The following is a 27052-nucleotide window of genomic DNA, read 5'->3' as shown; positions in this document are numbered from 1 at the left end:
GGAAATAGGCAAGAATTATAGGAGTTATTGATTTAAGGAGAAAGAATGGGATCAGGAAGGGAATTAGCAGTTGGGGATGACCATAAGGGAAAGAAAGGTCACATGGAAATAAGTATAAGACAAGGTAGAGAGATGGAGATAAGGAAGGGAGGTTCAGGATATGGAGCAGGAAGAAAGGAGAAGCCAGGAGCGGTTGGTTGAAAGAAGGAGGAGCGGGCAGGTTGGTTGATGGGTTAAGAAAGAAGAGAGGTAGATAAGAAGAAAGGTAGATTAATAAAGGAGAGAAGCAGATAGAGAGAGAGAAGGAGGAGGATGGCTGGATTTAGAAACAAGAGAGAAAGATAGAAAGAAAGAAGAACACAGGAAGATTAAGAAAGGAGAAAAAGATATAGTGAAAGTAGGTAGATGGGTAGAAACACCAAAAAGATTAATAAGGAGGAGGTAGGGAGGTAGAGAGACGGGCCAAGAAAGAGAGGGAGGGAAAGAGGGAGGGTGGGATAAGTCAGCGGCTGAAAAGGTTGTGATGTAGAGTGACAGGCCGAGGTGATCCCTGTGATGGATGCTGCGGCCGAGGTCTCATCCCGCGTCTGAGCAGAATGCATAATGCGCGGCGTCGTGAGGTGGCGGCGGGGAGCGGGGAGCAGCGGTGCCTCTTAGCTTAAGCCTGCTGGACGGGCGGCTGAGGCGGGGCTTTTGTGTGGCGGCCCGTGAAGAAAAGCGTGATCAATAGTGTGGCGTGTTTGGCTGTTTATAAAGGAAAGTGGAGCAGCGGGGAAAGGAACAACAAGGAGGAGTAGGGAGAAGGCTAAAGGGAAAAGGTTGGATGACTTGAAAACGAAAGGAAAACGAAGACAAGGAGGAAAATGCGAAGAGAAGGAAAAATGTAGAATCCGTGGCGTGTTTGGGTGTTTATAAAGGAAAGTGGAGCAGCGGGGAAAGGAACAACAAGGAGGAGTAGGGAGAAGGCTAAAGGGAAAAGGTTGGATGACTTGAAAACGAAAGGAAAACGAAGACAAGGAGGAAAATGCGAAGAGAAGGAAAATGTAGAAGGCTGTTTATAAAGGAAAGTGGAACAGCGGGGAAAGGAACAACAAGGAGGAGTAGGGAGAAGGCTAAAGGTAAAAGTTTTGATGACTTGAAAAAGAAAGGAAAACGAAGACAAGGAGGAAAAATGAGAGAAGAGAAAAATGTAGAATCGTGGCGTGTTTGGGTGTTTATAAAAAGGAACAACAAGGAGGAAAAAGGTTGGATGACTTGAAAACGAAAGGAAAACGAAGACAAGGAGGAAAATGCGAAGAGAAGGAAAATGTAGAAGGCTGTTTATAAAGGGAATTTGAGCAGCGGGAAAGGAACAACACCAAGAAGTAGAAATGAGAAGGTGAAGGGAGGAGGTAGATGACTAGATGTAAATGAAAATGAAGACGAAAGGGAAGATATATAAATGACAAAAGAGAGGAAGCAAAAAAACGATGAGACTAAGTGATATAGAAGACGAAACCAAGAACGAAATGCAAATGACAAGAAGAAAAGAAAGAAGTAAAAACGAAAAGATTAGGAAATTATATAAAAAAAACAAGAAGGAAATAATATGGAAAAAAAAGAGGAGGAAAAAAATATGAAAAAATACATAGAAAACGATATAAAAAAAAAACATACCAACTCTAGATCCAGAACAACAACAGCAACAATATAACAATAACAACAAAAAACAACTTTACAATCAATAACAACAATAACAACAAAATAACGACATGCTTGGCTAAATTTGAAGGCATAAAGAATGATATATAGCTACGTAGCATATTCATAAGCCGCATATGAGTCCCTGAGTGGCGCACTGCATATCGGAAGCGCCGGAAAGCTCTTAAACCCCTCGCCTTTAGTTTATAAATTATTCGACACGGCTTGCGTTTTTAAATATTTCATTCGCGTAAGATTTTCTCCGTCTTCAAAGCGAGAGGAATTCCGCCGAGTATCGTTATTAGGGAGTGAAAAGAGATAAGTACTTTTGCCGATATATTTGTTGCGGTTTCTTATTCCGGTTTTGTATTTGCGGTAAACTCTACGGAGATTTGGATCCACGTTTAACTTGTTTTCTTATTTTGCATATTATTCCTATTATTATTATTATTATCCTGTTCTTATCATTGCTATTATTTTTTCTTACGTCTTCTTCTTCCTCTTCTTGTTATTATTAGTATTAGTATTAGTGTTTTCTTCTCCTTTTTTTTATATTCTTTTCTTTTAGTTCTTCTTTTTCTTCTTCATCTTATTTTTTCTCCTCATTATTATTATTATTATTATTATTATTATTATTATTATTATTATTATTATTATTATTATTATTATTATTATTATTATTATTATTATTGTCGCTATTCAACTTTTTCTCTTCCTCCTCCTCCTTTTCCTCCTTTTCCAACTTTTTCTCTTCCTCCTCCTCCTCCTCCTCCTCCTTTTCCAACTTTTTCTCTTCCTCCTCCTCCTCCTCCTCCTCCTCCTCCTCCTCATTTCTTTCCTTTTACGAAGAGTTTTCTCCCTCATCGACTCCCACTTTCCTTGCCTGTCTTTGATCATTGTCTCTTTCTATTCTCCTCGTCCAACATTTGCATTTGTTGATTTTTTGCTATTTTGTTTTATTCATAATTCCTTCTCCGCCTCTGGTTTCTCTTTCTTTTTTCCTCTTCCTCCTCCTCCTCCTCCTCCTCCTCCTCTTCCTCTGTTATCATCATCAGCATCATCATCTTTTCAGTATTCTTCCCTTATATATTTTTTTTCATATATTTATCTTCATTTTTTTCTTGTTTTTTTCTCTGATTTTTTTCCCAATTTCATTCTTTTATTCATATTTCCTTCTTCTCTGGTTTCTCTTTCTTTTTTCTTCCTCCTCCTCCTCCTCCTTCTCCGTTATCACCATCATCATCATCATTCCAGTATTCTTCCTCTTCTTTTTTCTCTTATTGTGTTTGTCATTTGTATATTTTTTGTTTTTGTTTTGTTTTCCATATACTTATCTCCATTCTTTTTTCTTATTATTTTCCTTTTGATTTCTTTCCCAATTTCATTCTTAGATTAAGTCACAGAAATAGGGTCAGGTTAGGTTAGATTAAGTCACAGATATAGGGTCAGGTTAGGTTAGATTAAGTCACAGAAAAAGGGTCAGGTTAGGTTAGATTAAGTCACAGAAATAGGGTCAGGTTAGGTTAGATTAAGTCACAGATATAGGGTCAGGTTAGGTTAGATTAAGTCACAGATATTTTTTTTCACAAAAAGTAAACATTAATAAATAAAAACCTAAAAAGAATCCAAAGAGGTGATACCCTCCTCTTGAAAGAGTTCAAGTCGTAGGCAGGAGGAAATACAGATGAAGGAAGATTGTTCCAGAGTTTACCAGTGTGAGGGATGAAAGAGTGAAGATGCTGGTTAACAATTTAAGAGGTAGAAGACTATCAGTATGAGGAGGAGAGCTGATGAGACTGTCCAGAAGAGCTGTGAGGAGCCCCCACATGAGATGCATACTCCATACGAGGGCGGACAAGGCCCTGTATATGGACAGCAACTGTGCAGGGAGAAGAACTGGCGGAGACGGTACAGAACGCCCAGCCTCGAGGAAGCTGATTTAGTAAGAGATGAGAAGTTTCCAGTTGAGATTTTGAGTTAAGGATAGACCGAGGATGTTTAGTGTTGAGGAAGGTGATAGCTGGGTGTTGTCAAAGAATAGAAGATTGTGTCGAGTGGATAGGTGGAGAAACTGTGTTTTTGAGGCGTTGAAGGACACCAGGTTCTTCTTGCCCCAATCGGAAATAATAGTAAGGTCTGAGGCTAAGCGTTCTGCAGCCTCCAGCCTTGAGTCGTTAAGTTCCTGAAGGGTGGGTCTTCTATTAAAAGAAGTTGAATAATGCAGAGTGGAATCATCGGCGTAGGAATGGATAGGACAGTTCGTTTTGGAAAGAAGATCATCAATGAACAACAGAAAAAGAGTGGGAGATATAGGTTAGGTTCGGTTAGGTTAGGTTAATTTTATCCTCAATTTTTTTCTATATAATTTTTTTCTCATTGGTCTTACTTTCCCTCTTTTTCACTCTTATTGTCTTTTTATATAACGCACGAATGGTTGCTTTCACGGACGGGCAGAGGCGGGGCGATGAAGTGACGTCACGAGTATGTTTCCCGCCGATTCTCCCGTGTTTAAACAAGCGGAAGATTACAACGCACACGAGATTGAGTAAATAAAGGGGAAAAAATGATGAGGCGGAAAATGTATGTATGTAGGTACGTCTGTGGAGGGGTGGGGGTGATAGTGGTGGTGTTTGCTGTGTCTTATGGAGCAGCTTAGTAATTTTTTTTTTTTTTGGCATTTGATTTCATTTCTCTAAGTCATTCAAGTATTTTTCCTCTTCATTTCATTTCTTCATTCATATCTTCATTTATTTTTTTCCATTTTATCACAGATTTCTCCTTTTTCTTCAGATATTCTACTCTTCATCTTCTTCCATTATTTTGTATTTTCTTCTTTCTACCACTATTTTTTCTCTTCTCATTCTCATCTTTCTTCCTCCTCCTCCTCCTCCTCCTCCTACTACTACTACTACTACTACTACTACTACTACTACTGCTACGACTCTTTCTCCTCCTCCTATTCCTATCCTCTCATTTTTCTTTCTCCTCCTCCTCCTCCTCCTCCTCCTCCTACTACTACTACTACTACTACTACTACTACTACTACTACTACGTCTCTTTCTCCTCCTCCTATTCCTATCCTCTCATTTTTCTTTCTCCACCTCCTCCTCCTCCTCTTCCTTCCACCCTGTTGCACTTTCCGTTCTATTTTTTAGCCAGGTACGTGAAGGGTTCATAAAATATACATATGTTGGAGCCAATGTGTACCTTTCTCTCTCTCTCTCTTTTTTCTAGTCTTTCTAAATCATTACCTTACCTTTCCTACGCTTCCCTTACCTTACCTTACCTTGCCTTACCTTACCTTCCCTTCCTTACCTTACCTTACCTTACCTTACCTTACCTTCCCTTCCTTACCATACCTTCCCTTCCCTTACCTTACCTTACCTCGCCTTACCTTATCCAAGCCTCTATTTTTCTTTCATTTTCCTTCCCCCGCCTTGAGAAGCATAAGCCCCGAGCAACTCCGTTATTTCTAGGCTCGGGAAGTGGAGGAGGGGGAGGAGGAGGAGGAGGAAGAAGAGGAGGAGGAGGAAGAGGAGGAGGAAGAGATCTGAAGTGCGCCTTGAATTTAGGAGACGAAAAATAAGAATGAATAGATATATGCTAAACCGACTAGCCATTTCTGCACTTCCTCCGGCAATGCACAGCAGCAAGCAACAACCCACGCACGAGTCTGTAACTTGAATTGAAGGAACGTAAAGCTGAAGGAAGGAAGGAAGGAAGGAGAGGAGGAGTGGAAGGAAGGAAAGGAGGAGTGGAAGGAAGGAAGGAGGTAGGGAGGGATGGAGAAAGGAAGGAAGGTAAGGAAAAGAGAAGGGATAAGGAAAGGGAAGAGAGGGAAAGGAAAGGGAAGGTTAGATTAGGTTAAGGGATGGGAAAGGAAAGGAAGGGAGAGAAAGGAAAGAAGGAAGGAAGAAAGAAAGAAAGAAAGAAAGAAAGAAAGAAAGGAAGGAAGGAAGGAAGGAAGGAAGGAAGGTAAGGAAAAGAGAAGGAATAAGGAAAGGGAAGAGAAGGAAAGGAAAGAAAAAGGTTAGGTTAGATTAGGTAAGCCAGGGGAAGAGAAGGAAGGAAAGGGAGTGAGAGGAAGGAAAGGAAAGAAGGAAGGAAGGAAGGAAAAACGAAAGAAAGAAAACCAAACAGACAGAAAGAAAGAAAGAAAAGGAAAACAAGAAAACTCAGCAAAATAAATGAAAGGAAAAGGAAAAAGCGAGGCAAGAAAAAGAAAATGTTGGGGAAGGTAATGGAAGGGAAAGGAAGGAAGTGTGTGTGTGTGTGTGTGTGTGTGTGTGTGTGTGTGTGTGTGTGTGTGTGTGTGTGTGTGTGTGTTTACTCTGATGGGGGGGGGGGAGAAGGGAGAGGGGAGGGGGTCCAGGTGGGATTCAGGTAAGGTCTTTAAAGGGTCAGAAAAGGCCCCATAGATACCCTCCTCCTCCTCCTCCTCCTCCTCCCTTACTGAGCTTCACGGCTTAGGACCACTCTATAGATACCCTCCTCCTCCTCCTCCTCCTCCTCCTCCTCCTCCTCCTCCTCCTTGTCTTCCTCCTCCATGTTATACCCATTCTCTTTATCGTGCTCCTCCTCCTCCTCCTCCTCCTCCTCTCTACAATAGCTATTCTTCTTACCCTACTTCTTCACGGTTTATGAGCAGACCATAGGCATTCTCCTCATCTTCCTCCTCTTCCTCTTCTTCTTCCTCCTCCTCCTCCTCCTCCTCCTCCTCCTCCATGCTGTAGCCTTTGTCCATATTCTCTTCCGCACTATGGCTATTCTCCTCCTTCTCCTCCTCCTCCTCTTTTAATCTCTTCTTCACACCTTCTACCTTCTTTGTTACTCTCCTCTCTCTCTCTCTCTCTCTCTCTCTCTCTGCTAGTTTCTCGTGGGAATAAAAATAAAAATATAAAAAACATGCCCTTTCTGTACTCAACACCACCACCACCACCACCCATCATCACCACCACCACCACCACCCATCACCACCACCACCAATCCTCTCGTATACACGTAAACCCTTGAACCGCAGGAGAGAGAAAATAAAAGAAGAAAAAAAAGGAGAGAATTAAGGAACATTCTCCCTGCCCTTATAAAATTTATCACCACCACCACCACCACCACCACCCTCACCACCACCACCAACACCACCCTCACCATCACCACCAACACCACTCGTAACCTCTCCTGTCCTCTCCTCGCTTCACCTCGCTTCCTCATTTCCCTTCCTCTTTCTCTTCCTTTTTCCTATCTGGCTTTCCTTTCTCCTATCTTCTTCCGCTCCCTTAATTTTCACAAAGGACTAAAGAAAAGGAAAAATCTTATGCAAACACCACCACTAACAACAACTATTATACACCATCACCACCACCACTATCACCACCACCACCACCACCATCATCAACACAAACAATATGGTCGGCCACCCCTCAGTTTTAAGTAGTTATGTTATTTCGGGAGTTGAAGTTCTTAAGTGATTTTGGGGGTAAAATTAGGTTAGGTTATGGTTCTTATGGTTTAGTGTTGAAGTAAGGTATGGTTGGTCTAGGTTAGGTTTGGTTATGGTACTTATGGTTAAGCGTTGAAGTAAGGTATGGTTGGTCTAGGTTAGGTTTGGTTATGGTACTTATGGTTAAGCGTTGAAGTAAGTTATTGTTAGGTTAGGTTATGGTACTTATGGTTAAGCGTTGAAGTAAGGTATGGTTGGTCTAGGTTAGGTTAGGTTATGGTACTTATGGTTAAGCGTTGAAGTAAGTTATGGTTAGGTTAGGTTATGGCTCTTATGGTTAAGCGTTGAAGTAAGTTATGGTTAGGTTAGGTTATGGCTCTTATGGTTAAGCGTTGAAGTAAGGTATGGTTAATCTAGGTTAGGTTAGGTTATGGTACTTATGGTTAAGCGTTGAAGTAAGGTATGGTTAGGTTAGGTTATGGCTCTTATGGTTAAGCGTTGAAGTAAGGTATGGTTGGTCTAGGTTAGGTTAGGTTACGGTTCTCATGGTTAAGCGTTGAAGTAAGGTATGGTTAGTCTAGGTTAGGTTAGGTTACGGTTCTTATGGTTAAGCGTTGAAGTAAGGTATGGTTAGTCTAGGTTAGGTTAGGTTACGGTTCTCATGGTTAAGCGTTGAAGTAAGGTATGGTTGGTCTAGGTTAAGATCAGGTTGGGTTGGATAAGACCGTGGTTCCTACTGTTGCTATTCCTTTAAGAGTTTTTCCTAATGTTCCCTCTTCACCTTCGCGCTCAAAGTCTTAAGATTCTGTTTAGCCTTTAATCTGCCTCCTTACATGCCATAAAAAGATATTCATAGGTAGTCATTACTTCTACGTAGTTAAACAATTGTGGTTCATTTTTTGTTATTTCTGCAAGAGTTTCCCCCTAAATACCCTTTCTCCTCTCCCCCAGGACCTTGAGGTGCTCCAGGACATGAAGGCGGGCATCATCGTGTCGCAGAGGAACCTGGTCCTTCAGATGGTCCGCCGCACCTCCGCCGGCAACTATACCTGCACCGCCGGCAACGCCCTCGGCACTACCGTCAGCAACGTGGTGCCGCTCTCCATACGCTGTGAGTGGCTGGGGGAGGTGGAGGGGGGAACAAAACAAAAAATATTAGGAAGAAAATTGGAACGTGAAGAAGAAGAGAAAAATAATAGCAAACAAAAAACGAACAAGAAGGAAAAAAAACACAGGAGGGCGGAAACAAATAGAAATATCTGAAGAAACTTAAATATGAGTAAGAGTAGGTTTAAATGGGGAACAACTAGAGGGTGCATGGATCCCTTTGTTCTACTATTGAAATACCTATATGTGGGCGTGAGTGTGGGTGGGGAGGAGCTAGGGGGGGGTGCCTCTATTCTACTTGTGCAATGCCTGTATGAGTGAGTGTGAGTGTTGGCTTGAGGATTGAAAGTTGTGAGTGTGGATGCCTCTGTTCTACTATTGAAGTGCTTGTAGTTGTATGATTGGGCGTGGGTGTTTGTGTGGGTGAGAGCTTGGAGGTTACAAGTTGTGAGTGGGAAGAGTCAGTGGGCTTGTGAATGTCTTTTTTTTCTACTATTATTGAAGTAAATGTCTGTATGAGTGGGCATGGCTCTGGGTGTGGGCGTAGTATTTAGGGGGTTAAAATTATCGGGTGTGGGTTAGGAGGAATGAAGAAGTGTATGTATGTGGTTGATGAATGCAAATTGTGTTACCTAAGCTTTGCCATTCCTTATATGACGGAAGTGATTCTTGACTCTTTGTTAGTGCAGGGTTTATGGTCAGAGAGTCTGGATGTGGAGTGGATTTGTGGGCGGATGGGTGAGTGGATAGAAAGAGGAGTAAGGTGAGATGTGAGTGTGTGAGCCTGTGAGGACTGAATGGCTGGCTGGGTTATTCACGGAGTCAGGTATGTTATCTATGCAAGCAACTGACCTGTCCCACGCTTGAAATGAGCTTGAATGTGCGTAGGTGTAAGTGTGGGATTTCAGGGTCATACGTTTTCGGTGTGGGTGTGTGGGGCTGAATTATTTTGTGGGTGAGAGGGGGAGTGGGGGGAGGTATTTATACTGTGTGAATACCTGTGGGACTGTGAGTGTGTGTGGGTGGGTTGTTGCGTGAGTGAGGGATTGTGTTTCAGGCTGTGTGGTGTTGCTCCCCGTACGATGTTAATGTGAGTGTGTGGTTAGTGGGGGGGTCGGGAGGGAGTTGCAGAAAATGGGTGCTGGTATACATGTTCCTACAAACAAACCCCTTCTCTCCTTCCCTTTCTTGCAATACCCACCCATACTAACCGACATTTATCTTCCTCTCTCCTCCTAAGATAGCTATTTCTATACCTCTCTCATCCTAAGGCAACCAACTCTAGTCTCCCTTCCCCTACTCATCTATATCTACACAGACCACCTTTTCTCTACCTCTCCCTTTCTAAGACAACCATTTCTATCCCTTCCTCCTTCAAAGACAACCATCTCTACCCTTCTCTTCCTCCACTCACCCATACAAATACTTCTCACTAATACAAACTTCTACCTGTACTCATCCATAACTCCCCCTTATCCATCCATCCCCTCTTAATATAACCGTCTCTACCCTCCTCTTCCTTTACTCACCCATACAAGTACTCCTCCTTCACACACCTTTTCCTCTACTCACCTTCAACCACCCTCCGTCCCTCCCCTTTAGACTTGCCGGTGTGCAGGGACGGGCCGCAGACGGTGGCGGTGGCGGAGGGCGAGGACGTCCGCCTTACGTGCCGGGTGGACGCCCAGCCCGACGAGAACCTGCGCTTCACGTGGTTCTTCAACAACACCCTCGACACCGTGGAGGTCGAGGGGCACCGCGTCCAGGTGACGAAGGGACACAGCTTCCTGGACTACACCCCGAGGCGAGTGTCCGGCCATTGGTGTCTGTAGGGTGGTCTCAATGGCGGGGTCAGTGTGTTAAGGTGTAGGAATATATTTGGTTCTTAGGAGGACTATTATTGTGTGTTAGGGACAATAGTTAGCGTAATGAATGGACGTAGTTCTCAGGGTGCCTTCCATTGTGTTGATAAGTATAGGAACGAGTGTAACCATGAGAGCATTCTTAAGGGGATGATAAGGAATGAATGTGGTTTTTAGAAGACGCTCATTGTGTTGGGGAAAAATATAGACGAGTGTAGCATTAGAGCGTTCTTTAGGGGTTGCAGAAATGAGTGTAGTGTTGGGAGTAAGAATAGGGACGAGTATGAGTAGCATTTTATTTAGAAAGGTTTCCAGTAATTTGGGGGTAAGTTAAGAGATGAGGAAGGTATTTAGAAAAGGTTTTAGTGTATGAGAAAAAAGAAGTAGGTCAGTTATGGGGGCATGCATGTGTTGAATAGGAGGTCAGTTTAGCTTGATTTAGACAAAGCTATCGAGGAAGAATGAGTCTGGGTAGTCGGGAGGATAATGTGCGAAGGGATGATTTTGTCTATAGGAAAGGGAAGAATGGTTTGAAGGGGAAAAGAAGGAGGAAGGTCAGGTTAGCTTGAATTCGACAAGGCTGAAGAGGAAGAATAGGAGTGGGTAGGTAAGGAGGATCATATACGAAGGGATGATTTTGTCTGTGTGTGAAAAATAGTTGTGCAGTGTTCGTTCAGGTGAAATTTGGGGTGTGAGAGAAAACCAAGACTTGAAGGGTAGACAGAACTATTAATTAAAACCATTCCATACACACACGCAATTACTCTCCATCTCTCTCTGTAATTAGTGCTTTCCAAAGGATTATATTATTATCAATTAGTTATACCTCATTAATGACTTTGGACGTTCACATTTCTATACATATTCAACACACATATATGTTAATTGGGTATGATAATGATGATGATGATGATGATTGGATAAGGGAGAGGAAGAAGAGGTTTTAGAAGACGAGAATCAGGTAAGGAAAATAAAAGGGTGTGGAGGAACGCGAGGGAATAGACAGGAGAGAAAATTAAGGAAGGAGGGAGAGAAGAAGAAGCGAGGGAGGAAGAAAGGAAAGAAGAGAAAACGCGCGAGGGAGAGAATAGAGAATAGTAAACGGGGAATAATAAGAAAGAAAGAAAGACAGTAAAGAGAAATACATGAGACAGGGGGAAGGAAGGGAAGGAGGGAGAACAAGGAAGAGGAGAAAGAAAGGAAGGAAAGGAGGAAAAGGAAGAGAGATGTAGTGGACAGGAAGGCAGTGAAAGACGAAGCAATAAGAGAGAGAGAGAGAGAGAGAGAGAGAGAGAGAGAGAGAGAGAGAGAGAGAGAGAGAGAGAGAGAGAGAGAGAGAGAGAGAGAGAGAGAGAGAGAGAGAGATTCGAATGAAAATGCAAAAAATTATAAAGAAAGGAAAGTAGATGAAAAGAGAATAAAGAAAGGAAGGAAAAGAATACACTGATAAAAGAAAAGTTAAAGAAAAGAGAGAGAGAGAGAGAGAGAGAGAGAGAGAGAGAGAGAGAGAGAGAGAGAGAGAGAGAGAGAGAGAGAGAGAGAGAGAGAGAGGCTTCTGCAAAAAAAAAAACTAATTATAAAGATGCAGGTGGAGTGGAAAAAAATATATAAAAGAAAATTAAATCTGCATAGAGGAGGAAAAAACAGGAAAAAAATAGTGGGGAAAAAATAGTGAGGAAAAAAGCTGCAGGCCTAAGAGTAATCAAGGCAGGGAGGAAAAAGAGAGGAGAGAAAAAAAGAGAAAAGCGTACGATATAAAAGAGGAGAGAATTGGGAGACGAAAAAAGAGAATTAAAGAGGAAGAAACATAAAAAAAAGTGATAAATGGCGAATAAAGGAGACAAAATGATGATTCAAAGGAGATGCAAGAAACGGGAAACTAAGCAAGGAACAAATTAAAACCTCAAACAACAATAAAAAAAAGAGTGTACGTTGAAGGGTAAAAAAAAATAAGAAAAAATATGATTGGTAGAGGAATGAAAATAAATTAAAAAATACAGAAAAATATCAAATTAAAAACATCATAGCAAGTAAAGGTAGTAATAGTAGTAGGAATAGTATACCACAAGAGTCATTTTTAAACAATTATATTTAAAAATGAATAAGAAAAAAATATGGATAGTGAATGAATGAAAATAAATTTAAAAATACAGAAATATATCAAATTAAAAACATCATAGCAAATAAAGGTAGCAATAGTAGTAGGAATAGTATACCACAAGAGTCATTTTTAAACATTTATATTTAAAAAGAAATAAGAAAAAATATAGATGGTAAATGAATGAAAATAAATTAAAAAATACAGAAAAATATCAAATTAAAAACATCATAGCAAGTAAAGGTAGTAATAGTAGTAGGAATAGTATACCACAAGAGTCATTTTTAAACAATTATATTTAAAAATGAATAAGAAAAAAATATGGATAGTGAATGAATGAAAATAAATTAAGAAACACAGAAAAAAAATCAAATTAAAAACTATCATAGCAAGTAAAGGTAGTAATAGTAGTAGGAATAGTATACCACAAGAGTCATTTTTAAACATTTACATTTAAAAAGGAATAAGAAAAAAATATGGATAGTGAATGAATGAAAATAAATTAAGAAACACAGAAAAAAAATCATATTAAAAACTTTCATACCAAATAAAGTTAGTCATTTTTACACACGTTTATACTTTTTCACGACCTTCCTTTTTCTAACCCTCGTCTCCCCCTTGCTTACTCCGGTGCAGGTCGGCGCGGGACTACGGTACGCTGTCTTGCTGGGCGACCAACATCGTGGGGACTCAGGCCGACCCTTGCCGCTTTACCGTGGTGGAGGCGGGTAAGTGTGTGTATGGAGGATGTGGGGGGGGGGGGTGAAGAGTATGTGTGCGTGTGTGTGTGTGTGTGTGTGTGTGTGTGTGTGTAAAAGGAGATGGAGCGAAGTATAGAGGAAGAGATGAGGTGGAAAGGAAGGGGGTAAAGGTGTGTGTGTGTGTGTGTGTGTGTGTGTGTGTGTGTGTCAGGTGGTGTAGTGAGTTGCTGTCTGTATGTTAATTCGCGTATTGGTTTCTCTAACTTTCAAACACACGCTCTTTAACTTTAAAAACACACGTAAGCCAATTAGGACTGACCAGTTCCACACTATACGACCCACTCACTCCTCCTCCTCCTCCTCCTCCTCCACTTCTTTTTTTCGTGTATTTCTCCTGTTCTTCCTTCCCTTACTTTTCCTCTTTTCCTTTTTTGTACTTCTCATTTACCTCTTCCTCCTGTTGCTTCTTCTTTTCTTCTTCCTTATTTTGCTTTTTCTCCTCTTCCTCCTCCTCCCGCTTTTCCTCTATTCCTCTTTTACTCCTCCACTTATTCCTCATTCTCTTCCTTCTCCTCTTCTTCCGCTTTTTATCTCACCTCCTCCTTCTCTTCCGATCTCACTACTCCTCATTTTATCTCCTCCTCCTCCTCCACCTCCCCCTCACTCACCCCTCATCTCCCTCAACTCATCTCACTCACCAAAACATCTCCTCCTCCTCCTTTTCCTCCTCTTCCTCATCCTCATCCTCACTTTATCTCCAGCATCTCTTCCCCCAGGCCCCCCGGAGCGAGTGGGTAACTGCAAGCTGGTTAACCTGACAGTGGGGACCCTGGAGGTGGGCTGCACGCCGGGCAATGACGGAGGGCTACCGCAGTACTTCGTCGCCAGGGTCTTCGCCTCGCCCAAGCACATCCTCCTGGCGACGCTGAGGGAACGCGAGCCGAGGTTCCACGTGGAGGGCCTCACGCCGGGGCAGGACTACCTCATCACCATCACGGCCGTCAATGACAAGGGATCCAGCGAGCCCGAGGAGATTGATGCTATACGGCTGAAGGTAAAGAGCCCGGGTAGGGATGAGAGGCTGGGGTGGGGTATAGCCCTTAGGTTTGGGGGTGTAAGGATGGGGAGTAGAGGAAGGGGCGGGTATGGGGAGGAAGGGGAATAGGAGAGAGATACATGTGTTTGTGTTTGTGGTGGGAGGTGTTCGTGTTTGTGGGATGGTGCTGAAGGTATGTTGAGGGGTGTATGGATGGGGGGCGACGTTAAGTGTGTGGGGATTAGGTTACGTGCTGGGGAGGGGTGAAGGGATGTGAGGTAGGGGTGTAGGAGGCATCTGTGTATGTGTGTGGCGGGCTGAAAGTATGTGTATGTGTTGGGGGAGGAAGTGAGTCTGGAGACCGGTTGGTGTGAAGGGTGGATTTGTAGAATTAGGGGAGGAAGAGGAATACATAGGAATACATAGGAAGAACAGACACCAGAAGACCTGTCTGTCTATGGCGAGGGTGTCTGTTTACTACCGCTACTACTAGTGATCTACGTGTGGTAAGACAGGACAGAATAGATGAAGGCTCCTCCCCAGTCACCTCTCCCTCCGGCAGGAAATAGTTAGAATACCATGTGCCTTTAAGGAAGAAAGCCATGTACCTTTAAGGAGTGGTCGAGTAGTTTCTCTCTCTCTCTCTCTCTCTCTCTCTCTCTCTCTCTCAACTTCACGTAATCCCTCTGTCTCTACTCTTGAACACAGCCTCTTCTCTCCTCTCTCCACCCTCTCCTGTCCCCCTCTCTCTCTCTCTCTCCTGAATATGGTAATCACTGGACCATCGTTGGTTATTCCTCCATTATCTCTTTTCGGTCATCATCGCAGCTGACTTACTCACTCACTCTCTCTGTTTTTATTCGGACGAGGGAGAGAGAGACACCAAAGAGTCATTTTCTGGCCCTGTTTAATTCTGTGTCTCTCTCTCTCTCTTTCGCAATCGTTTGCTCTCTTGTTTTTTGTTTTTTTTTCTCTCTTCCTTTTCCAAACTCCCACACACACCTACCCCAGCACACCCACGTACATACACACACACATACACAATGACAGGTATTCCTAATTAAAACATTCCCACGCACACCTACGCCAACACACACACACACACACACACACACACACACACACACACACACACACGAGACTTATATGCATTGCTCAGGGCGCCTTGGTTGAAATGCATAGAAATACGCCGCGCACGCCCCCCCCTTCCCTTCCCCGTGGCTTATACTACACTCAGTTTGCTGGTAGTGGGGGGTGGTGGGAGGGATGTGGTAGGGGATAGTGGTGGTGGAGGGGGGGGTGGGGGGGGGAAGGACTGGCAACAAAGCAACTAGTCGAGATTCTTATTCCTGGCTTTCTTTTCTTTATTTTTTTTTTTCCTTGCTCTCTTGCTTCCCTCATTTTTTTTTTTTTATTTCCTTGCCTATTTATTCACTTCCTTGCTTGCTTACTCTACTTCTTTCTCTCCTTTTCTTTCTTTTTCGTTTACACATCCTTAATTCCTTCATTGTTTTCTTCATTCTTTTCTTCCTTCATCTCCTTTCTTCCTCTCATTCGTCATCTATTCCTCGTTGGTAATTGAATTTGTGGACCAAGTACTACTACTACTACTACTACTACTACTACTACTACTACTACTACTACTACGATAACTACGATAACTACACTTTTCCTCCTCCTCCTCCTCCTCCTCCTTCATCTTCCATTCGCTGTCCTTCATCTTCCACCTTTGATTAGATAGTTAGTGTAGCTTGTCACAAACAGCCTCGTAAGAACCAGCAGGTCTTCTGTTGTTTGTTCTTCCTTTGTGTTCCCTTTGTGTTCCTCCTCCTCCTCCTCCTACAACTACCACCGCCTCCACCACCCTCATTCTCCACTCCCCCTTCCACACACACACACACACACCACCACCACCGCCACCACCACCACCCTCAGCCTTCCAGTCCCTCCGTCACCTTGGCCCGGCAGCTCCTCAAACGCGGCTTTCCTGCGACATTGTGAATAATAAATCAGCGCAGCCACAACATCAAAGGCGCTGCGTCCAAATTTGATCGGATACTTGGAAAGGGGGCTTCAGTGTGTGTGTGTGTGTGTGTGTGTGTGTGTGTGTGTGTGTGTGTTGGGGTGGAGTGGGGGAGTGAGTGAGAGAGGGCGTAAAGGTGAATGTTATTTATTTAGATGTTTTCGCTTCCAGCTCTCGAGGCCTTTACCCAAAACGCTGCCTCGGGACGGGACGTGAGTGAAGGGAGGGGAGGGAAGGGAAGAGGAAAGGCGGAAGGGGTGCAGTGAATGAGGTTAGGAAGGGGAAATGGGTAGTGATGGGGAGCTAACTTGAAGTGGAGGAGGAGGAAGCAAGAGAGAAGGAAAAGGTCGGTCGGTGTTGAAAGAGAGTGATGGGTGATGGGGTAGCGTATGTTGACAGAGGGTGACTGGTAGTGATGGGGGCAAGAAGAAAGAGGATGGCGAAGGATGATCGGGCAAGGAGTTGATGCAAAGGGCTGACGGTGGATAGTGATGCAAATAATAGAAGGTTGGAGATAGTTGCTTCCATGGGCTTTGCGAGTTGACAGTGCAGTGAGTTGCAGTGACAGAAAAAAAAGAAAGAGGTTAGCGAGGGTTGGTCGGGCGATAGAGTTACAGGAAAGAACTAGTGGTTAAGAGGGAGGCGAAGAAGAGAAGGTTGCCATAAGGTCCTTTAGCACAGCGGGTCGGAGTAGGAGTGACGGAATAGGAAAGAGGTCGCCGAGGGTTGGTCGGGCGAAAGAGTTGGAGCCTCGCAGTAAAGGGTCGGCGGCGCGGCGAGCTGTGTCGGATTCAGAAAACCAAATTCCTCCGCTAACGCAATCAGCCGAATCTCATCCACGGAGCCAAACTTCATCAGTTCTACCTCTCTGCATGGGTGCGCCGCCGCCAGCCTGCCTGCCTCCCTCCTCCTTCTCCTCCTCCTCCTCCTACACTGACCCTACCTCCTCCTCCTCCCCCTCCTGCTTCCCCTCCTCTTCTACTCTTCCTCCTCCTCCTCCTCCTCCTCCTTTTAGCCTTCCCTTTCCATTCCTCGCTTTGCCGCTGCCTCACGCCCTTCCTCCCTTCTTCCTACACTCTCCCTTCCCTTCCCTTCCCCTCCCTTCTCTTCCCTTCCTCTCCCTTCTCTTCCCTTCCCTTCCCACGCCATTCCTGCCATCCTTGTCGCACCCTTTACTTCAAACACACACACACACACACACACACACACACACACACACACACACACACACACACACACGAGTATAAGTGAGGCGGCGAACACGACTCTGCTTCTTGCACTTCACTGCCGCCTACCGCCTTGAGAGAGAGAGAGAGAGAGAGAGAGAGAGAGAGAGAGAGAGAGAGAGAGAGAGAGAGAGAGAGAGAGAGAGAGAGAGAGAGAGAGAGAGAGAGAGAGAGAGAGAGAGAGAGAGAGAGAGACTTACCTACCCCTCTCCTCTCTCTCATCCAGCACTTATCAAGACCTTCAACGAGAGAGAGAGAGAGAGAGAGAGAGAGAGAGAGAGAGAGAGAGAGAGAGAGAGAGAGAGAGAGAGAGAGAGAGAGAGAGAGAGAGAGAGAACCTCTCTCCTCTCTCATCCAGCACTTATCAAGACCTTCAGTGAGAGAGAGAGAGAGAGAGAGAGAGAGAGAGAGAGAGAGAGAGAGAGAGAGAGAGAGAGAGAGAGAGAGAGAGAGAGTCCTTCATTCCTTCTCCCTCCTTCTCTCCCTCTAAGCGGACACTCATTTCATCTTCAGAGAGAGAGAGAGAGAGAGAAGACCTCCTTCATTCCTCCAAGAGAGAGGAAGATTCCTCCATTCCTCCTCCTCCTCCTCCTCCTGTTCTTTTTTTTTTTTTACTTCTCCTTTTCTTCTTCGTATTATTATTATTATTATTATTATTATTATTATTATTATTATTATTATTATTATTATTATTATTATTATTATTGATACCGATAGTCTGTATAACTGTCTCTCTGTTTGTCCCTCCTTCCTTCCTTCCTTCCTTTCTCACTCTCTCCTGTCTCCCTTCCATCCTCCTTCTTCCACTTTCCCTCCACCCCTCCATCATCCTAGCCCCTCCCTCCCTCCTTTCCTGCCTCCATCACTTCCTTCCCCCTCCCTTCCTCTCCTCTCTTCTTCATTCTCTCCCTAAAAAATCCACGAATCTTTACAAGACATACTATTACGTCCTTAATCTGAAAGTGCGGGAAAAAGGGAAGACTTCATTATAGCAAGGAGAGGTGGATGAATGGATGGGTGGGTGTGTGGATGAGTGGATGGTGGAGTGAGTAGATGATGGGAGAGCGATAAAAAAAAAGGGTGAATGAGTGAATGAAGATAGAGAAGGAAAGAAAGAAGGAAGAAATTAAAATATGAAGAAAACAATGAATAAAAAAAATGAATGGATGTTTTAATTTGGGTTAGGGTGGAGGAATCGGGCTGTCTGATAGGTAGGTAAGGGATGGGAAGAAAGGGGAAGGAGGAGGAGGGGTCGGGGAGAAAGGGGAGGATGCTGGGTGGTTGGGTAGGCAACTGGGATGTGGATTATGTGGATGGAAGTAAAGGAGGGAGAGGAAGAGAGATCGGGACTGTGAAAAGAGGAAAGTGGAGGAAGAAGAGAAAGAAGAGGAAGGGAAATCGAGAGCTGAGAAGAGTGAGAGAAATGGATGTTGAGGCAAAGAAAAGAGGAGGGGAGAAAAGAGGAGGGGAGATCACGGCGCAAGATACAGAAGAGGGTGGAAGAGGAAGGGAGATCAGTGCTCGGAAGAGAGAAAAAGAAGAAGAGAAGATGCCAAAGTTAGGTTAAGTTGAAGAGAGAGAGGATAAGGAGAGTGGAGGAGGGATTCTTGGCCGAGTGGAGAGATTGTAGGTGCAAGAAGGGATGGGAGGCTGGAGGGAAGGAGGAAAGTGGGGAGGTGGAGAAGCTAGGATAGGTAAGGAGAGGTTGAATGACGTAGAAGTCGAAGGTAAGATGGTTTGTGGAGGAAGATGGAGGGAGGAGGAGGTATTGTCTGAGGATGGGGGAGGAGAGAGGGGAGGGTGGAGGAGGGATTCTTGGATGAGTAGAGAGATTCAAGGTGGGTGGAGAGATGAGGGAGAGGGGAAGAAGGGGAGGAGGAGGGGTTGTCTGAGGATGGGGGAGGAGGAGGTTAGGTCGAAGAGAAGGAGAATTAGGAGAGTGGAGGTGGAATTCTTGGATTAGTGGAGAGATTCAAGTTGGGTGGAGAGATGGGGGAGAAGGAGGGGCTGTCTGAGGATGGGGTAGGAGAGATAGGGGGAGGGGAGGAGGAAAAGGAGGGTGGAGGTAGGATCCTTGGCTGAGTGGAGAGATTGTAGGTGGAAGAAGGGAAAGGGGAGGTGGGGGACGGAGGGGGTAGGCGGCTGGGAAGGGGAGGTCAGGCACAATTAGGAGTCAAGAGCAAAAAGCGGCCGCAAATACCGTTCGTTAGGAGAAGGAAAGCCGAGGAAGGAGTCGAATTACCTGGCTTACCTTCGCTTTCGTACCTGGCTTACCTTCTCTCTTAAGTGGCTCACCTGCTCCTTCCTGTACTGCGCCGGGGCGGATAATCTCCTTTCTGTAACCTCCCTTTTCTCTCTCTCTCTCTCTCTCTCTCTCTCTCTCTTGTTTGCTGGTTCTCGTTCTTTCTCGTTCGTTCTCTCTCGTTCTCTCGTATTTTCTCTTGTTCTCTCGTTCTCCCTCTCTCATTATTATTATTATTATTATTATTATTATTATTATTACTAAAGACTCTTAATTAGCCATTACGCCCACACTCATTAACCCGTCCGCTGCGATTGGCACGGATTTTACCTTCACTGGTAGCCTGGTAACACATATACTCCCAGGTCTTTTTCTGCCATGGTGGATAGTGGAGTGTTTCCCATGTGGTATTGGTGTGCTGGATTTCCCCTCCCAAGGTGCAGGACTTTACATTTTTCTTCACTGAATTGTAGCAGCCACTTATTGCTCCACTCCTGTTGCAATTGGTAATGTCTTCTTGTAGGAAATCCGCAGCCATGGGGTTAAAGCGCCTGACCCTTCTCGTCCCCAGGTGGCGGAGAAGCGTATGGGTGACGTGTCTGCTCCCCACGTGTCGCCTCTCGTGGGTGTGTTCCTCGGGCTCGTCGGCGGCTTCGTCCTCCTCCTCTTGGCCGGGATTGTGCTGACCCGCGCGCGCTCCAGCAAGTGAGTATTAGAGTGGATGTGAGGGGGGGGGGATAGGGGAGGGAGGGGAAGGAAGTACAGGGGAGGGGAAGGAAGTAAAGGGAAGAGAAGGGGAAGGAAAGGAGGGGGAAGGGATTGGAGAAGAGGGGAGGGAAAGGGAGGGGAAGGAAGTTTAGGGGAGAGAAGGGGAAGGGAAGGAAAGGGAGGGAAGGTAAAGGGAATGGAAGAAGGAAGAGAGGGAGACTAGGGATGGCTTAGTTGTGTGTGAGGGAAGTAGGGGGGCCGTGTGTGTGTGTGTGTGTGTGTGTGTGTGTGTGTCAGAGATAGTTAGATAGATAGAAAGAAAGATAGATAGATAGAGAGAGAGAGAGAGAGAGAGAGAGAGAGAGAGAGAGAGTATAAATATTTTTAGGATCCTGTTGCAATTTAATCTACTTACCCACCTTCCTACCTACTCGTCTACCTGCCTACCTGCCTTTTCTACCTAATTACCTCTCACACGGTCCCAACTTCCCCGTAGGCAGGTGTGTGTGTGTGTGTAGGTGTGTAGGTGTGTCTATATATAGGTGTGTGGGAAGGTTTGAAATGATGTTCTTGAATTTCAATCCACTTACCTTCCACGCCATAACTAACCTACCTATCCCCCCACCTCCCCCCCCTCCCCCCCAGCCGGTGCACGTGTCTCCGGCAGCGGGACAGGGGGACGGGGGACTCCGGCGACACCTCCACCTCCTCCAAGAAGGGCATGGGGGGGCGTGGGCTGTCGTCCTCTCCTGGGGGCGACCAAGACGACGAGGACGAGGACGAGGACGGGCCCGACGTGGTGAAGACTGCTAACGGTGAGAGAGAGAGAGAGAGAGAGAGAGAGAGAGAGAGAGAGAGAGGATGGAGACAATTTCCCCGCCCCGTTTGTCATATGTATTTTGATGTTTAAATAAAAAAATAAAAGAGAGAGAGAGAGAGAGAGAGAGAGAGAGAGAGAGAGAGAGAGAGAGAGAGAGAGAGAGAGAGAGAGAGAGAGAGAGAATGGTAACAAAAAGCGGAGAAAGAAAAAGGAAGAAGAGTAAAAAAGTAAGAAGTTATGAAGGTTAGGCGAGGAAAGATATCAGTAAAAGGAGAATATAGGAGAGAAAATAAATAAGGGCAAAAGAGAAGAAGGAGGAGGAGGAGAAGAAGAAGAAGAAGAAGAAGAAGAAGAAGAAGAAGAAGGACAGACACACCGACACTAAGAGAGACAGGATGACGTGGAGTGGACAGACAGACAGACAGACAGACAGACAGACGGCGGGTGCACGGCTGTCAGCGCCCACTTCTCTCCGCCAAAATGTAGCTGTCTGTTTAGCTCTTCCTCTCACGTTCTTTTCTCTCTTCCCTTCTTTCTTTACCTTTACTTTCTCTCTCTAACTTATTCTTTACCTAATTCTTCTTTCCTTCGCTTCTTCCCTCTATGTCCCGTTTCTTCGCTTGATATAAGAGTAGATAGATAGATAGATAGGTAGACAGACAGAGTGAAATATAAAGTTTCTTGCCTTCTTTCTTTGCCTTTACTTTCTCTCTCTAACTTATTCTTTACCTAATTCTTCTTTCCTTCGCTTCTTCCCTCTATGTCCCGTTTCTTCGCTTGATATAAGAGTAGATAGATAGATAGATAGATAGACAGACAGACAGAGTGAAATATAAAGTTTCTTGCCTTCTTTCTTTACCTTTACTTTCTCTCTCTAACTTATTCTTTACCTAATTCTTCTTTCCTTCGCTTCTTCCCTTTATCTCCCTTTTTTTCGCTTGATATATGAGTAGATAGATAGATAGATAGATAGATAGATAGATAGACAGATAGAGTAAAATGTAAAGTTTCTTGTCTTCAAACGTCTATCAACACAGGTGGAAAATTGTGTGTGTGTGTGTGTGTGTGTGTGTGTGTGTGTGTGTGTGTGCGCTGGACCGATACACGCAATAAATGTTTCTGGAGCAATAAACTACCGACAGACACGTCAATAAAGTCTTTTAGCAACTTAATTAAAAGCAGACAAGCAACACACACACACACACACACACACACACACACACACACACACACAGACACACACACACACACACTACACACGACCGATGAGAGAGAGAGAGAGAGAGAGAGAGAGAGAGAGAGAGAGAGAGAGAGAGAGAGAGAGAGAGAGAGAGAGAGAGAGAGAGAGAGAGAGAGAGAGAGAGCGTTGAAATGACAGATGGCTTAGCGGTTCTCTCATTTTAGTATTCTTTTGAGAGTCTGAAAACGAGGAGAAGGAAGAGGAAGAGGAGGAGGAGGAGGAGGAGGAGGAGGAGGAGGAAGAAGCGAAAGAAAACAGATAATAAGAAAAAAAGATACTGGAACATGAGGAAGAAAGTAACAAAAGAAAAAAGAAAATCAACACAGAAGATTCAAGAACGAGAAGGAAGAGGAAGGAAGAAGAAGAAGAAGAAGCACAGACGTGTTTACTCACCCATCCATCATATACCTTGGGAAGCAATATACTCTCATAGTCTTTTCATGTGTCTTAATAAGTAACTCTGACCAGCCGAGGGTTACTCTGGTCCATAACCTTCAACCCGTCAGGCTCCCAAAATACCTTAACTGCGTTGGGCTTCCATTACGACAATTCCTTAAGGCCACAGAGAAGAATAACTGTATTTTCATGGGTGATTTTCCCGCTCAAGCTGCAGAAGTCATGTTAAACTCTCACTAGGATTACAAAGCAGGCCATGAAAATCCCAGCAGCAACTTCTACGAGAGCCTTTTCAAACAGGCGAACTCACTAATACGATTACGACTATTCTCTAAGGCCATGCACAGAGAAGGGTGACTGGGTTTGCGTGGATAGGTCTTCAGTTCAAGGTGCAGATGTCGGGTAAAACTATCACTGGGATTACAAGAGTCCATGAAAATCCCAATAGCAACTTCTACGAGAGGCTTTTCAAACAGGCGAACTGAGGAGCTGGGTCGATGTACCTAAGCGCTTTCACCTCTCACATCAACTTTTTTTTATAACAAAGGAGACAGCTCAAGGGCACAAAAAAAAAGGAAACAATAATAAAAAGAAAAGCCCGCTACTCGCTGCTCCTAAAAAAGAATCCAAAGACTTGGCCGAAAGATGTCAATTTCGGGATGAGAGGTGTCCTGATACCCTGTTTCAGAAGGTGATTAATCGGATTTTCATGATGATTTTTCACTCTCATGGCACAGAAGAATGATCAAACTACTAACAGGGTCATAAAAATACCCCTGGAAATGCCCAAAACTCTTACGAAACCCTTACTGGGAGATGAAATGTTCAGAAATACAGACTCTGATACGGTAAGGAATAAAGGTTACCGACTGGCCGAGAGACATGATAGGTTGCAGTGACATTGGTCTATCTTTGGAAGGTGACGTCAACCGGTCTGATGAAAAAGGTTTACCCTGCCCTGCCTTACCGAAGCCGTCTGTAAGGATGTATGAAGCGAAGAGGGTGAAGAAGATGAAGGAGGAGGAGGAGGAAAAGAAAAATACGAAGTAGTGGTAGATGAAAAGATAAAGATGCAGATGAAAATGAAGAACAAAAATAACAAGAACAACAAGAACAAGAAAGAAAGAAGGAAATGAAAGAAAGAAAGAAAGAAAGAAAGAAAAAGGAAGAGAAGGAGTAGGAGGCGTAGCATGTATATATGTATTAAATAAGAGCAAGGAAGATTAGGAGGAGGAGTAGATAGTAGAAAATAATGCGAAGAATGAAGTAAAAAAATATAAAGTATAAAATAAAAACATGAATAAGGAAGAGAAGGAGAAAAGTATCAGAACTACGAAGAGGAAAAGAAGGATGGAGGAAGAAGGAGGGAAAGAAGGCTCAAAACTTTCCTTACAAAATATTTCTTCCCCTTTCAACAGAGACGGCGCAGCTCCTGGAGGGTCAGAAATGCCCGGAGATCATCCCTGCGCGGCGCTCCCAGACCTACACGCACACCACGGTGAGTACTGCCACAGGGGACGTGCGAGGGGAGAGGCTCCTTAGTAGGGCAGATGTGACGATGGGACGAAGGTAGGCACGGTGACCACGCCCAGGTAACACAGCAGAAAGTTAGACAAGAACCACGACTACTAAGAACCTAATAATGGCAAGGGTTAAGTTCTGGCATAGGTGACTCACGAGGCTCATTAGTAGGGCAGGTGTGACGATGGGACGAAGGCAGGCACGGTGACCACGCCCAGGTAACACAGCAGGAAGTTAGACAAGAGCCGCGAGTCTTAAGAACCTAATGATTGCAAGGGTTAAGTTCTGGCATAGGTGACTCACGAGGCTCATTAGTAGGGCAGGTGTGACGATGGGACAAAGGTAGGCACGGTGACCACGCCCAGGTAAGAAAGCAGCTACGAATATTAGACGAGAACTACGAATCATTAGAACCAGATGATTGCACAGGTAAAGCCAGGTAGAAAGCCACTCCTTGATCCCAAACCAAATTTTAGAGCAGTCTCACCTTAAAACTACAAGGGCAATAATACCAAAAAATGTGTCAGATGATGAAAAATTGATTCAGACAAATATTTGTAAATCGCTGAAAAATGGCTTGGGCAGTTTGTTTACGAGGGTGACGATTAAAAAAAAGATAAACTCAATAAAAGTGAAATTACAATCAGCCCTTAAGCCTAAAGAAAAACAGGAGATTAAACTACCTTCTCAACATTTCCTCATTTTACTTAATTTTCCGTCATATTTTTTTCTGTCATTAGGGAGTAATAGGGTTAGAAAAGGTGAAGGGCAGAGAAGGGGAGGGAAGGGACGGGAAGGGAAGTTAAGGGAAGGGAAGGGAAGGCCTAGCTCCTGGATACGCTGAACCGTGTGACATTAACTTAATTAAAGAATAAGCCTTACAGAGAGAGAGAGAGAGAGAGAGAGAGAGAGAGAGAGAGAGAGAGAGAGAGAGAGAGAGAGAGAGAGAGAGAGAGAGAGAGAGAGAGAGAGAGAGAGAGAGAGAGAGAGAGAGAGGTGGTAAAAACTGACCCAGATATATTGAAAGACGGCTAACATTTTCCGTAGAGTTTAAACCGCCCCAAAGGAAGCTTACCGTATATAAAAAAGTATGATTATAAGTTTAGGTATATAATAAACTAGCCAATATAAGAGAGAGAGAGAGAGAGAGAGAGAGAGAGAGAGAGAGAGAGAGAGAGAGAGAGAGAGAGAGAGAGAGAGAGAGAGAGAGAGAGAGAGAGAGAGAGAGCAGGGAAGGCCGTAAGCAAGCCGTGGGTATTAACGTTGAATGGAGAGACCGAGAGTTACCTGGGCGCCGTGTTAATTATGAACCAGGTGAACACTACAGTACCGAGGATGACTACCGACCTCTACATTCTGTCTCCCCTCCCCTCAAGCCGATTAAGACAGACAGACAGACAAACGGACAGAGATGGAGGTTATGTATATTCCCAGCAATCTGTAATACTTAAGGCTCGTAAGATATTGAGTTAGAGTATTAGGTTATGTTAGTGTTATGACAAATTATAGACTGATATATTTTGTCTATTCTTACGTGTCAAATTCAGACGTATATTTAGTTGCTTATCGCTCGTTCAAATCTGTACGTATAGATATTTTTTTGTTTCATACAGTTGTAGCTTTACTTAATTTTCTTTCGTTTCTTTTTAATTTGTATATATTTTTCGTAAGTATGTATCTATCTATCTACCTACCTACCTCTACACCCACTTACCTACCTACCTAATTACCTACCTTCCTATCTATCTACCCACCTACCTACCTATATACTTATCCATCTATACCTATCTATCCTCTCTCTCCCGCGCAGGTCCCGAGTCAGACCAGCACGAAGGACGGCTCGCAGCTAGCGCCGAACGGTACGGGGGGGCGGGGAGGGCTGTTCAGGGACGCCGGCAGCCCCCACCACCTATCGCAGGATGAGAGCTTCGTGTAACCCAGCCCCAGCCAGCCCCATGTCTACCCCAGCAAGCTCCGGCCACCCCAGCCATCCCCGACCATCCGCGACCAGTCCCCGACCAGCCTCTGCCAGTCCCGACCAACCGCGATCAGCCTCGACCAGCCCCAGCTATATCCGACCAGCCCCGACCATGCCCGACCAGCCCCGACCAACCCCAGCCACTCTCCTCTCTGGTGGTGGTGGTGATTGAGTGATTACAGGACAGATGAAAGTCGGTGTGGCTTTTGTGTGTATAAGACCAATCCAAGAGATGATGAATGATGATGATGATGAAGATGATGATGATGATGATGATGATGATGGTGTGGTCGTGCAAAAGTCTGCGGATTCTTACTTCTGTCTTTTTTTTTTTTTTTTTTTTTTTTTTACTGTCTGTTCGGCGACATCTTGTTTATGCTTTGAGGTGAGTTTCATTTTTTAGTTTACTTTTTCTCCTTTAAATTTAGTACGTTATTATGTCCTCTTATTTCCCTTATGTTATTTCTGTTATTTTATATATATCCTTATGCATGCTTATATAATGGGTTATTTTATATATATTATTTTGTCAAACACATTCATCATTTCCACACACACACACACACACACACACACACACACACACACACACACACACACACACACACACATATTTTTCTTGTGTTTGTTTTGATTTTTTTTTTATTAGTTTGTTTGTGTGTGTGTGTGTGTGTGTGTGTGCATGTAAAGATCGGGAGACCAGGCCGTATGTAAACAAAACGTGAGCGCTCATCAAAGTGAAACCAATGGTAAAAGCGTAAACAAAAGGCGAAGTAATGTCGGAAGAATAGTTCAACACAGTCGGCTCCGAAGTTTGGGAGAAAATGTCATCTTATTTTAACCTTCGGTGGCTGGAAATAACGTAAGAACAAATTATTTTCATTTAATTTGAAAGAAGAAAGGAAAGAAAAATCGAGCAACCTGGTCAATTAAACTTACAGACCAAAAGTTTTCGTTTTTAAGTGTACCAAGATCAC

At 44.2% G+C, this 27052-nt stretch overlaps 1 protein-coding gene across 1 annotated transcript in view; it reads left to right on the top strand.

Moving 5' to 3' along the window:
- The window catches only part of LOC126980831 (nephrin-like), a 211982-nt gene extending 185614 nt beyond the window's left edge, over positions 1 to 26368 (top strand). Inside the window, exons 10-17 of the mRNA XM_050831109.1 lie at positions 8069 to 8228; positions 9827 to 10028; positions 12821 to 12912; positions 13662 to 13939; positions 19984 to 20117; positions 20766 to 20935; positions 23995 to 24074; positions 25908 to 26368. Coding sequence (XP_050687066.1) covers positions 8069 to 8228; positions 9827 to 10028; positions 12821 to 12912; positions 13662 to 13939; positions 19984 to 20117; positions 20766 to 20935; positions 23995 to 24074; positions 25908 to 26033 — 1242 coding nt within the window. The 3' untranslated portion in view covers positions 26034 to 26368. The remainder of the gene's footprint in view (positions 1 to 8068; positions 8229 to 9826; positions 10029 to 12820; positions 12913 to 13661; positions 13940 to 19983; positions 20118 to 20765; positions 20936 to 23994; positions 24075 to 25907) is intronic.
- The last annotated feature ends 684 nt before the right edge of the window (positions 26369 to 27052 follow it).

This window comes from Eriocheir sinensis, chromosome 45, assembly GCF_024679095.1.
Source record: "Eriocheir sinensis breed Jianghai 21 chromosome 45, ASM2467909v1, whole genome shotgun sequence".
Lineage (NCBI taxonomy): Eukaryota > Metazoa > Arthropoda > Malacostraca > Decapoda > Varunidae > Eriocheir > Eriocheir sinensis.
This window is presented reverse-complemented; position numbering and strand designations above follow the sequence as displayed.